This window comes from Xyrauchen texanus, chromosome 38, assembly GCF_025860055.1.
Source record: "Xyrauchen texanus isolate HMW12.3.18 chromosome 38, RBS_HiC_50CHRs, whole genome shotgun sequence".
Taxonomy (NCBI): domain Eukaryota; kingdom Metazoa; phylum Chordata; class Actinopteri; order Cypriniformes; family Catostomidae; genus Xyrauchen; species Xyrauchen texanus.
In genome coordinates, this window is record NC_068313.1 from 20,536,188 (window position 1) to 20,548,990 (window position 12,803).

At 37.0% G+C, this 12,803-nt stretch overlaps 1 protein-coding gene across 1 annotated transcript in view; it reads left to right on the forward strand.

Annotated features, from left to right (window-relative positions):
• Nucleotides 1-12,803, forward strand: part of grik4 (glutamate receptor, ionotropic, kainate 4) — a 552,444-nt gene that overhangs the window by 408,962 nt on the left and 130,679 nt on the right. The window contains exon 8 of the mRNA XM_052109736.1: nucleotides 8,561-8,614. Coding sequence (XP_051965696.1) covers nucleotides 8,561-8,614 — 54 coding nt within the window. The remainder of the gene's footprint in view (nucleotides 1-8,560; nucleotides 8,615-12,803) is intronic.

Genomic DNA, 12,803 nt, shown 5'->3' on the forward strand with positions numbered 1-12,803 from the left:
TAAAGGGCGTCTTGTGGAGCACTTGCTACTGTTTCACAAATGACAATAAAGACTGAGCACAAGCTGGTCCTGAATAAATTATTTAATCAATTACAATAATGACAATTGTGCTTGTGCATTGTGGGATATAAATGGATCCAAGAGGCTCAAGTGCTTTGGGTACGTTCACCAAAATTTGTTCAGATCCATTTAATGATTCGTTCAGTGACCATTTCTGGTGATGTCTTGTTTGAAATGAGTTAGTCACGGAATCAACGATCAAAATAAAATGTTAATGCTTTAAAATGTATATGTCAAAGAGACTGTAGCAGAGGTTTTAAGCATTATAAGAACCCAGCAAATCTATAATTTTCCTACTGTTTGAGAGCTGATGAGCATGACTTTTATCAAAAGACACCAATAATAGTCATATAATAATTATAATTCATTTCAATACCATCCATACATTTTCATGTAGAAAAAATGTGTCTACATATCTATTCATTTCAGTAAAATATGAAGGATATATTATCGCCTGGTAACGTGTGTATGTAAAATGACTAGAAATTGCATTTTAGCTTAGCATAAAGCTGACAATTTACACAAGGTTTATTTCTATTTCTTCTGCTCCAAACTTAATTCAAACTCACTTCTCTGTCTGCTCGTATGAATGTAACACATCATCAGAAAGTGTTTCACTGCTGTTCAAATGCACTTTGGATCGCATCATTTATATGGATAAATATTTCCATCTGATTAAATATTAAATTAAATTAAATTACAATAAAATGCAAAGTAATCTCTTCAGTAATGAAAATACTTTTTGAATTTAACTGTATTCTGATTACCAATTATTTAAATTGTAAGTGTAGTGGAATACAGTTACTTATATTTTGTATTTTAAATACGTATTCAAGTTACATGGATTCCATTACTACCCAACCCTGTATGTATATATGACATTAAAAATAGCTTTACATATTTGACACAGATCTAGTAATCTGCTGAAATTGGCAAAAACAACCAATCAATCTATTCCGTCAAATTTGCCATGCTTCCAGAATAATTTTGTTATACATGCACAGACAAATGAATGGACACACCCTGGACAGGTGACCAGTCCATCACAGGGCATTATTATTATTATTATTATTATTATTATTATTATTATTATTATTATTAGGCTATTATTATGAAAAGGCATATACAAGGCATATTTTATTAATAGAAACTAGAAGTGTAAGTGTAACATTTAAAAATGGGTATATAATTAATTTTGACTCACTTTCAGTTTAAGCCCCACCCACACCTGGTTCTATCTGAATACAGAGACAGATACAGATAATAATGTCTTGTGAATAGATACAGATACAAATACAGATAATGGCTTTGCTGCACACCCATAGTAAAAAGCATAACATAGACTAGGCACTGATATAAACTCTGTGCTTAAAAGGACTGTCCTTTGTTTTAGTTTTTACTTGTTTTTATTGTTACCGTTTTTATGCGCCCAGTGCTCCCGATGGCCAGTCCACACCTGTTATGAAATACTTTATGCAAGGAAGTATTTAAACACTTAATCCACACTTAAAAGCCATGAATGTCTTTCATTATATCACAAAATATCAAACCAAGTGGTATTTATTTGGAAGAAGAAAAAAAAAAAAAGAAAAAAAAAAAATATATATAATAGATTGATAGTTACACACTAAACAAATTAATATGTACAGTATATTACTGTGCTATGAACTATTTTAAACCACTTCAGATGATAAAATAGTGTATGATAAGATACATTTCTTTAAGAAGTACCTTGTAGTAACTTGTACCAAAAGTGGCTTTTAAACAAACAATCTGCTAAAAGGACAATGAGTGATAGCTTATGTATTTCTGCAACTGGGTCAAAAGAATTGAGCAAACAGCAGAGCATACACACACACTTAGGGAACCAGGAAACTAAAGTAATGTTATAAAATACTCAGAAGCTATGAATATTAGTAAACGTGTTACAGTAACTTCACCGGACAATGTAGATACATTGAAATCGGTTAACACACGAGTTATGATCAATTAAAAAAAGCATGAGAAGCAATATAAGCTTCAACAGCATATCCAAGCATTATAGCAGATATAGAATTTTGCCAAACAGTTAATAGATAAAGATCCATCCAGACTGCTCCAATGCTGTTCTGATCTGTGTGACAGTGAGTGACTGAACAGAACAGTGTAGTTTCCTCAGCCAAAACACATGACAGCAAGTACTTTTTTCTGTGTTTACTGGCATGACATTTTGACATAAGGATCAATGACATAAGTCTGCAATTTCATGCCAAATCCAACCAGACAGCTTAAAATGTAAATAATGTTCTACCATGGTGAATCAGGGTAAGGTAAGGACATTGTTTTAAACACTGTTTTGTACTCTATCAATAATTGCAATTTGTACATTTTTAAACAAAATCTTCAGTAGTTCAGCTTTTTTTTTTTTTTTTACAATGGGGGGGAAAAAAGGGAAAAATCTGGGTTACAGTGAGACACATACAATATAAGTGAATAGGGCCAATCCATAAACATTAAAATACTCACTTTTGTAGCCACAAGTGAGTAAACAATATGCATATTAACGTGATTTTAGTCCGATAAAATAGCTTACTTCCGTGGTCACTACTTTTCGTCTGAAAACCTGACCCAGTATCACACCCTGCTGATTTGGAGCTGTCCATGTTGCTAGAGCAGTGGCGAGTCATGGTGAGGAGCATGTGCCCCTGACGCCAGGTGTGACTCGGTACATGGTGTTTGAGCCAGCACTGGAGAGGTCTCATGTTTAAAAGACCCAACGGTATGACAGTGGATGCTGCCACCATAAAACCCAACATTTTCTGAAAAGACTTCAGTAGAAATGCTTTACCCAGTTTGAACTGAGACATACACTGGTGAATGGTCTATACGTGCTCGCTCGTGAGGTGCACACACATGCTCATGTAGAACCTGCAAAAAGGAGATTGTTGGCTGGTAGAAAGTGTGCTTATCGCCCAGTTAACACTGAGACCCAGGCTGTACAAATGGTGAAGTATCAAGTCCCTGTACTCACATAGCAGAGCCTCTGATTGGGCCAGTAACAGCCAATTGTCAAGGTATTTCTATGTCATCCTTTCGACCGCGAATCTCCAGAATAGCCTATGATGCGATTCAATTTGGATATGAAAGTACATTTCCTTTAGATCTATTGATGCAAACCAGTCCTGTGGGCAGATGTGCAATAAGATCTGTTTCTGAGTTAACATTTGAATGGGCGTTTTGCAAGTGCGCTGTTCAAGGGTCTCAGATCTAAAATCGTCCGAAACCTGTCACCTTTCTTTGGAAAGAAAAGGTAACAGCTGTGAAACTCTTTGCGGGCGTGGCAGCTCGGAAACAATCTCTCAAGATTGTTCTCAATTCTCAAGAATTGCCTTAGCCAAAGTTAATAAGTACACTAAGGTATGTTTATGAGCAGCTTCTCACTCAGACTGTGTTATGCATTCGTACACAGTGCTAATAATGTAAAGGCTCGAGTGAGCTAGAAATAGACATCAATCACCCACGTTATCATGGCAATTGAGTTTGGTTAGAGAGGAAGAGTTTTTTCACCCTGCAGCACACATTGAGCAGCCGCTACGAAGTACGTTCGCAATTCAAGCAATTACTAGAAAGCATTGTTCTCGTTCCCGTTGAGAATAGAAGTGAAGGGCGAGTCGAAACATTATAGAAAAAGGCTGGAGCTCTAGATTCCTATATACACTATACTTCCAGGGGGATTCTTCCCGCTGGGGACTGTCAGCTCTATTTGCGTCACACTACAAAGACTGTGCCTGAAAAAATATGCCTGAGGATGGCAGCCCCTCCAATCTGGGCGCACCCTATGCAGAGTAGGGTGCACGCCAGGTTTCAGTAAACTTCGTGTGAACTTCAGAGAAGAACGTCACTGGTTTCCTTACCACGGTGTTTTGATAGAAAACTGTGTGCAGGAATCATTCATTCAGATGAGAATTTTTCCGCTCGACAGGAGGAGACCACTCAAGGCCGAGCTCCTCGACCGCCCGCACATGACGGCGAGTAACTTGTATCAATTTCCAGTCACATGCATACTGCACTTGTGAAGACGCTGATTGGTAAAATCGAGGGGCTCGTGGGACTTACGCCAGTGTGAGATCCTCCTTGGGTTCTTCCATCTCTACCTCGTGGTTCCGCTGTACTTCCTCATGTTGTTCCTCAATATTTAACACAGAGGAAGCTGTTGGGAGGGCGCAGGAGGCAGAATCGTCACTCAGAACAAGGGTGACCCTAGAATGGAGTGTCTTGAGACTCAATTCTCACAGTGAGGGCAGTCTGTCCCCATAAGAGCTGTTTCTGCATTGGTGTGGCACAGGTAGCAAACGCAGCTCTTATGCTGGTCTGACGGAGCAATGGTGAACACTTGCGATATGACGTCTTTAAAAAGATGCCTACACACAAGCGGCTCTTTTATGTGTGTTTTACGTCACTTGGACGTAATTATATTATATATATTGAAAGGATACAACTCCTGCCTGGATGCTGCAAGAAGTGGGTAGATGCCTCGCTGATGGAAAATCCAATCCGACATCAAGGCAGAGAGACTTCTTTGCCTGAACATTAAAGGGGGCAAGAAAACATTTGCTGCAGGCACTGGACAAGACGAAGAACATCTTGATGCGTCTGCAGGGAATCCCGTCCGCTGAAGGGCGTCTGTCAATGGCGAAGAGCAGGCTGATCAAGGTGAAATGTTCCGTTGTAGTCAAAATGAGATTATATCTGTCATCAAGGAAACAATTCAGAAGAAATTATTTTTGAGTTCCACCCCTATATAAGTGGGTGCGTAAACATCATTTCTTCAGATTTTCTTCCTTTAAGACCGACATTGTCTCGTCAATGCCAATCACAAGATTGCCGTTATGATACAGGGGCTTCAACTAGGTTGTGGAAAAGGAATTTTCCCCATGTGTTCAAATGCAATGTCGAGTGAACTGAATCGATTGGGAATGTCACTTTAGAACTAGCAACGGAGGGTGCGATGGTTTTCAGCATTGAAGTAGTGTGTGTGCTTGTGTGCTTTTGTATGTGCATGTGTGTGTGTGCGAGAGAAAGAGAGAAACTGAGAGAGATCGAAATACCTTGGTGTTTGAAGCGGCTCTCATCTGGAATAACATCGCTTCAGATTGCCATGATGTAAGTTTAAATATAATGCTCAGAAGCAGTGAGTGTCACCATTCTTGTATAGCTTTTCTATTGCTAATAGGGCTGCAAAAACGAATCAATAAAATCAATCATTATCGATAGTGGAAATCGATTATGATTAGTTGGATATATGCCACGAGCACGGAGAAGCTCCATCAGTTATGTCACTCATTTGAAAAACAACGGAGAGAAGCTAAAGTGGAAAAAAACACGACCCAAGTTGTACAGCGTATGAGAGCACTTTATGAACACTTAAAAGAAGATCATGATGAGCCATCAGTTTAATGTGGAGCAGTTGCTGCATCTGGTGCGTTGAAAGAGTGATTGTGCTGTTTGAGTTGTTTCTCTTCAGCACATGACTAACATTTCACTGCTATTTTCTGTTTTAGTTATGAATTCAAAACCAGGTGTGAATTTCCGTGTATTTTGCAAAATTGCTTATTTTTACCCAGTGGTTTAGCCAAGGGTGGGCCACCTAAATTAGACCCAGGCCCACCAAGAATATTAGAGATTATTATTTGATTTTATTTGATTACATACAGTATGTGTGTATATATATATATATATATATATATATATATATATATATATATATATATATATACAGTTGTTGCCAAATATATTGACACCCTTGGAAAATATGCGCTAGGAAGGACATTTCTTTATTGTTTATCCTTTTGATCTTTCATTCAAAATATTGTAGGGTATTTACATATATAATTTAGAGATGTGGACTCAGTCAGTTAAAATGGGTATTTTGCACACATTTTACCATCATAATATGTAGGATAATTTGCACGCTTGATAAATTTACGAGGGAATTTAGGGTCTCGAAATATGTGAGCTATGAACTAAATTAAACTGTCCTTATTAGGTAAGGAAACGTATAACGAAATTAGTCGCGTTCGACAACCATTACAAATTAGATAAATGACAAATAACTAGATTATTTGTCTACATCGATTTGATATCGGATTACCCAAAATGTAATCAATTCACCAGCACTTTGAGCACAATATTGGAGTAATAATAATGATGTTATTATTAAACATAATAATGTTACTTGCGTGTCCTGTCATCCTTTATGTTGCTCGGTTCTTTGTCAAAAGTTTGTTCCGTCGATGTTTTGACTTCTTTATGATCGAGTTATATACAATTTTTTATTTTTTTATTTTAGAAAATGTATAAATTCTGATTTCAGAAAGTGTGATAGAACTGTTTGAATACACTGCTTCTCTGTTGTTAAGGAAGATTTGGAGAGAAAAATCTTGGTCGAAAACTTGGCCCATCCATTTTTAGTGAGGTTCACCCAAAAGTAAATTCCTGGCAAGTCTAAATAAATAGTAAATATACTAATATATAATTAATAGTAAATTCCTAGTCTCCGTTAAACTTAACTCAGCAAGCGAACGTGCGTGCGCATCCATGTCAATCAAACCAGTCGCAATGGAGAAAGGGAGCGCAATCATTTTGATTAAACTCGTGCAATATCATACCGTGCTTTCAGTTTCAATGTAATCAATTGTTTAGCTTTCATTGATGTCACGCTAATGTCTCAGAGGTCAAAGTGTGCAGTTTAAATAGTTTTAGATCGTTTCTCATCATGTAATCGCATGTAATACAAAGAGCACCAGTATGAGACTTTTCAGCTCGAGAGTGAATCTGCACTGTGTTTACAGATGATTGTACTATATTAAACTGTATATAATGCTCAATGTAATGAACAATAATGCTGAGGGTCCTGATATATGATAGTGCTCCTGATAATGCCAAATGTAATGTCTGATTCCACCAGTAAATGTATACCATGGCAAATATTATTTTACTGGATAAGCATACACATATTTTTGAAAAGATTAGTGTAGAAACATCTAATCATCGACAATAGCATTTTACAAGCTACAATATTAATTGAAAATACTTAAAGTTTATGTAATCAGTGACAGCGTACAAGCATACTGTATGTACAGTATCTAACATAATTATGATTTTTTTCAGCTAGACAGAATTAATATTATTTCTTTTCTGGGGTCACCATTGGCCCCTGCTGAATCATTTTACTATTTAATGAGCATTACTTTTTGTTCTACAAAGTTTTACAAGTAATGAAAGGAACTGTTTTGCATAGGTACTGAAAGTAATAATAATGAAAATAATTAATTCCAACTTAACTTTTCATGATTCAGGCTTTGTTCAAAGTTTTGTGAGAGTATAGAATCATGAATTCAGTAATGTAAATGAAACCAAATTCTTATGCTCTTTATCATTTTAGTTTTTTAAACAAAATCACATTTTATTCAAAGAAAATTTATTTTTTATCCGATTAATCGAATAAATAATCGAAGATTAATCGATTATAAAAATAACCATTAGTTGCTGCCCTATTTGTAATTAGTAATTTGTAATTGCTTTACAACTGTTTACAATCCCACTAAGTTTCAGGTGTGGCTGACTTTGCTCCTAAGAGAGTTGTGTGTGCGTGCATGCACATGTATGTGTGTCAGCGTGTGTAAGACGAGAGAGAGAGTGACCGACTGGGCAGTTTGCAACTGAAATTGACATAGATTTTGCATATTATTCTGCTTATACCACGGTTACCACACATTACGACATCGTTCAGGGTTTTATCTCTTTATCATTTTCAGTTTTTTGTCTTGTGAGTGGGACTACTTTCTTCTGCCATGGATTCAGCATCTTGCTTTGACACAGCCCAAAGCCTTCATTGCTAACTAGCAATGGAGGTTCAGGATTGTGCTGCATTTAAGCACTTATTGGAGAAACAAGCAAGTGTGTGTGTGCGTGCGTGCGTACGTGTGTGTGTGTGTGTGTGTGTGTGTGTGTGTGTGTGTGTGTGTGTCCAAAATTGACTTTAGTGTTCTTTTATAAAAGGAAATGTCAATAAACCTCACAGCAGGTTATTTTTTATCAATCTGTTTTTTATTCATTAGAAAACATTTTGATCCAGCAAAGATGACTGATTTACACACCTCTAACTCCCTCTCACACATTTATTGTGCTCTAGTGCTCCCTTTTATGCCGCTTTCTCTCTTCCGCTTTCCATTTCTATAGAAATAATTGTTGAAGATGTATTCACCCCTGACATTTGATTGACATATTGTACTTACCGCTTGGTTTCCTTGGAGACAGTGTGGAACTGATATATAGAATGGCAACGACAAAGCAGGAATGTTGTCTTTCTTTTTAGCTTTCATCCAACTCTAAACAGGTTTTACATAGCAGTGAATCTTGCCTTTTGCTTCTCAATGGAGACCATGTCATTCAGCTTATTAGCTGTTTAAATAAGCCTAGTAAATTATTTAAAGTGTTTAATGTCTCTTTTCTCTTCCAGGCCTCTGAGTTGGGGATGCTGTCAGTGTACTACACCTACATCTTGACTTCCTTGGTAAGGACATTTTAGTGTTATGCTCTCTAATGAAAAATTAATATATTGTATATAGTCTTGTGGTGCTCTGATCACATTGGCTCATTCACAGGAACTGATTTCATTTTAGAAATGGGCTAATAATTTGTCTACTGAATACACATTTATTATATTTTTATTTTCGTCTATGGACATATGTGTTCTATCATGCTGTTTTATCATGGTTTCTAAAAATAGGTCTCCAAGAAATGCAATAAACCTGGAGTCCTCCATGTTTCTTGTTCTTTCTGACAACAAAGCACTTAAATGCAACATACGAACATTGAAAGTAGGATATTCAGTTCAGGAGCTTCAGTTCATATTCAAATCAACCATCCGAATGGGGAAAAATATGATCTCAGTTATTTCGACTGTGGCATTATTTTTGGTACCAGATGGGCTGGTTTGAGTATTTCTGTAACTGCTTGGATTTTCACACACAACGGTCTCTAGAGTTTACTCAGAATGGTGCCAAAAACAAAAAGCATCCAGTGAGCAGCAGTTCTGTGATGGAAATGCCTTGTTGATATCAGAGGTCAATAGAGAATGGTGAAACTGGTCCAAGCTGACAGGAAAGCTACGGTAACTCAGATAACAACTCTTTACAATTATAGCGAGCAGAATAGCATCTCAGAATGAACAACACCTCAAATCTTGAGGCGGATGGGCTACATCAGCAGAATAACACAACGGGTTCCACTTCTGTCAGCCAAGAACAGAAAGCTGAGGCTGCAGTGGGCCTACCATCTGTGTATCTCAGTAGAAATCGAGATTCATCAGACCAGGCTTTTTTTACAGTCTTTAACTGACCAGTTTTGGTGAGCCTGTGCCCACTGCAGCATCAGTTTCCTGTTCTTGGCTGACAGTAGTATTTTATCCCCCTTCTGATGGTTGATGTGAACATTAACTGAAGCTCCTTACCCATGTCTGCATGATTTATTGCATTGCACTGCTGCCACACGATTGGCTGATAAGATGATTGCATGAATAAGTAGGTGTACAGGTGTACATAATGAAGTGGTCGGTGAGTGTATATTAACCTGCCAGAATCAATTCATGCCATTATTGTTTTTATGATTTGATCATTGTTGTCATTTTCGTGTTTCGGAGACTCACGCTCATCCCTTTTATATTCCTCTTACACGGAAGCTTTTTCATGTTTTCACATTTTGGACAAAGTGCACAATGTTCGATGATAGGTGGCCATCATATGATGGGTGTTTTTCTCAGTGCAGTTATACAGTTGTTTAGAAATCTTCTGATTTCTTGAAAGATCTTGAGCACGTGAAATCTGAGAGCATGTGGCTAATGAGGGGATATCCATGTTAAAAGCACACAAAAATCAAACATAGAGTGGTTTGCGGCACTGATTTCTTTTCTGTTGATTCAAGGATTCTATAAATAGCCTCTTTGTCGTTTCTGTTTCAAGCTGATGTGTGCTAGAAATAGCAAACCAGTATGCATATATCAAAACTTTTTTATCTGAAACAACTTTCAATTCACAACACTTTAAAAGCAGTCACTTAGTGTTGAACAAACCAGACACACTTTAACACGCTCTAGCCTAATTTAAAGCAGCCACCTCATTTACCCACGGCACTTTCCTTTACTTTATTTTGCCTCTCCTGCCTGCAATCATTCATGCTTCCAACACGCCAACGCAACGCCATCCTCCCATCCATACGCTGGTGTTTCATTACGCCATTATCACAGTGTGAAAAAGGGATGTCAAAAACTCACTACATCCATCACAAACCCAGTAATCAGTAATTGACTCAAAGAGCACTATTCAGCCTCTGCTCTGGCCATGCTCCACAGAGTAATAAAGCACTTTGTGGTGAAGGAACAGGGAGTAAATACTAAACTTCTTTGAATGGTGAGTTGACCTTCTTTGGTTATGGCCTTTGTGTTGCCAAGTTTATTTTTACATCAGTGAGGCCAATGTTTCATCATTGTGTGTGTGTGTGTGTGTGTGTGTGTGTGTGTGTGTGTGTGTGTGTGTGTGTGTGTGTGTGTGTGTGTGTGTGTGTGTGTGTGTGTGTGTGTGTGTGTGTGTGCGTGCTTGTGCGCGCGCTAAGAATGTACCAAACTCTGTTATGGTGTGGTGTAGGGTCCAGACATTTTAAAGCAAGCCCACGAAGTGATCAGATGGATGGATGAATGAACTGATAGTGAGCATCATACCCATTCAAACTGAGGAGGCAATTGAGTCCAATCGAATCACACTTTAAACAGAACATTTGCTTTAAAGGGATAGTTAACCCCATGTTCAACCTTATAGCACATGGAACACAAAAAGAGATATCTAGGGAAAAGTAAGCTCTTGAAACATTGTGATCCATGACTGTCAAGATCAGTTTCAATTTTACTCACTGTATTACATACGTGTTACATCGGGATTCAAACCCCTGGTCCCCTCTCACATTGGATGAAAACTGTTCCTTTAGACTAGAAAGTCATAATCATGTTTTTAAAGAAATATTTCTTAATTGATTGATTATTCTATTTAATTCCCTACATTTTATATATGTTACTCAAAACATTTTTGTTGTTTATATGTACTTATAAGTTGCTATGTCGCGTGTTTCGTTGTCTTGTCCAGGGGTCTTCAATGTTTTTCAGACCAAGGACCCCTTGGTGGATTGAGAGAGACAGAGTAGGGACCCTTGTTACATATTGTTACATAAGTTTTGCATTTCAAGCCTTGCCTGTAATAGCATGAGTATACAGTAGCAGCATATTAAGGTATTTAAATATTTCGTTGTGATGCTTACATAGCAATGACATTAAAATAATGATTATTGGAAGTACAGAGGCATATGATTTTAAATTATATTTAAATTTGATTTAATAAATTTTTATTTGGGAAGAAAAATTAAGCATTTAGCTTCGGTTTAATTTAATTTAATATTGTATTTTGTTCAAGACTCTTGATCTAGTCATTGTATTTTCTCTAGTTTTCTTGCATTGGATAGATGGATGGCCTCTTTAGGTGTAGAAACAAATCTCAGGCACTTTAAGAGATGAAATCAGTGTTGCTGATAAGCCAGTGCAATTTATGACTATGTTGGGGATGGGGCCTTTTTTCAAAGGCAATTTTGTAATCAAGCTGCAAGCAGAGGACAAAACATCACACCCACAAAATGTTTTACATCTCTGTCATCTCACATGAATCCATCTGACATGGGAATAATTCAAGTCCCTGTGGGATCTCATCTCAGATATATCGTCTCTGTACATTAAAGCAACTATGGCACTTCTCTCACAGCAAATGTAAATTAGGACATCAGAACATCCTAACAAGCCGTGACTCAAATTCACCTGCTGCTCGTGAATCATTTTAAAGAATCAGTCATATGTTCTGACAGCATACATAGAAACCTTTTCTTAAAATGCGCTTCACTGGCACAGTTATTAATCAAGACCTGTACAATGCTGTAGCAAAGCACACTTTTTTCTATTGCAGTAATAAGTACAACATGACAAAAGTCCTATTGAGAATAAGAGGGGAAAAGGAAAGAAGAAAAAAAGGGAAAAGTATATATCAACAGTTCCATGTGTGTAAAGTACAGTATACTTATAGGCAAGCCATTTTACTTGATGGCCATTTTGGTAACACCCTTGGGCAGCATAGGACTGCTTGACATTCGTTCATGTTTTAATCATATTTTATTTTAACTTATTCACCTTTACTGTCACCCCAACAGGTGAAAACTTATGCACCCAATGTCCCCAAAAGATTACATAGAAGAAAACAATGTCTTTATTGTAAAAGAAAATCAAACCCTGCTTTGAAAACTCAGTAAATCTTTCTTTAGAAGTTAATTTACAAGAAAGTTATTGGAAATAAACCAAAAACTACTGATAGTTACAAAGCAAAACACCTAATAAATTATTTATCTTTCCATAAAATGTGCTAAATCAAGCTCATCAGTGCCCGTCCACTTATTCGGCCACCTGGGTTCTGGAGGTTTTTTCATATTAATTTCTTCCATAGACCCCCCACCACCAAAATAAACTGAAGTTTATTGGAATAAAGAGGACAATCTATTCCAGAGATCACAAGATAGACTGTGAATAATATATACAGTTTTACCATTAGCTATGTAGCAGATATTAAAATTAATCTTCAATTATTTGTATTTGTTTTGTAAAAGCATATGAAAATATA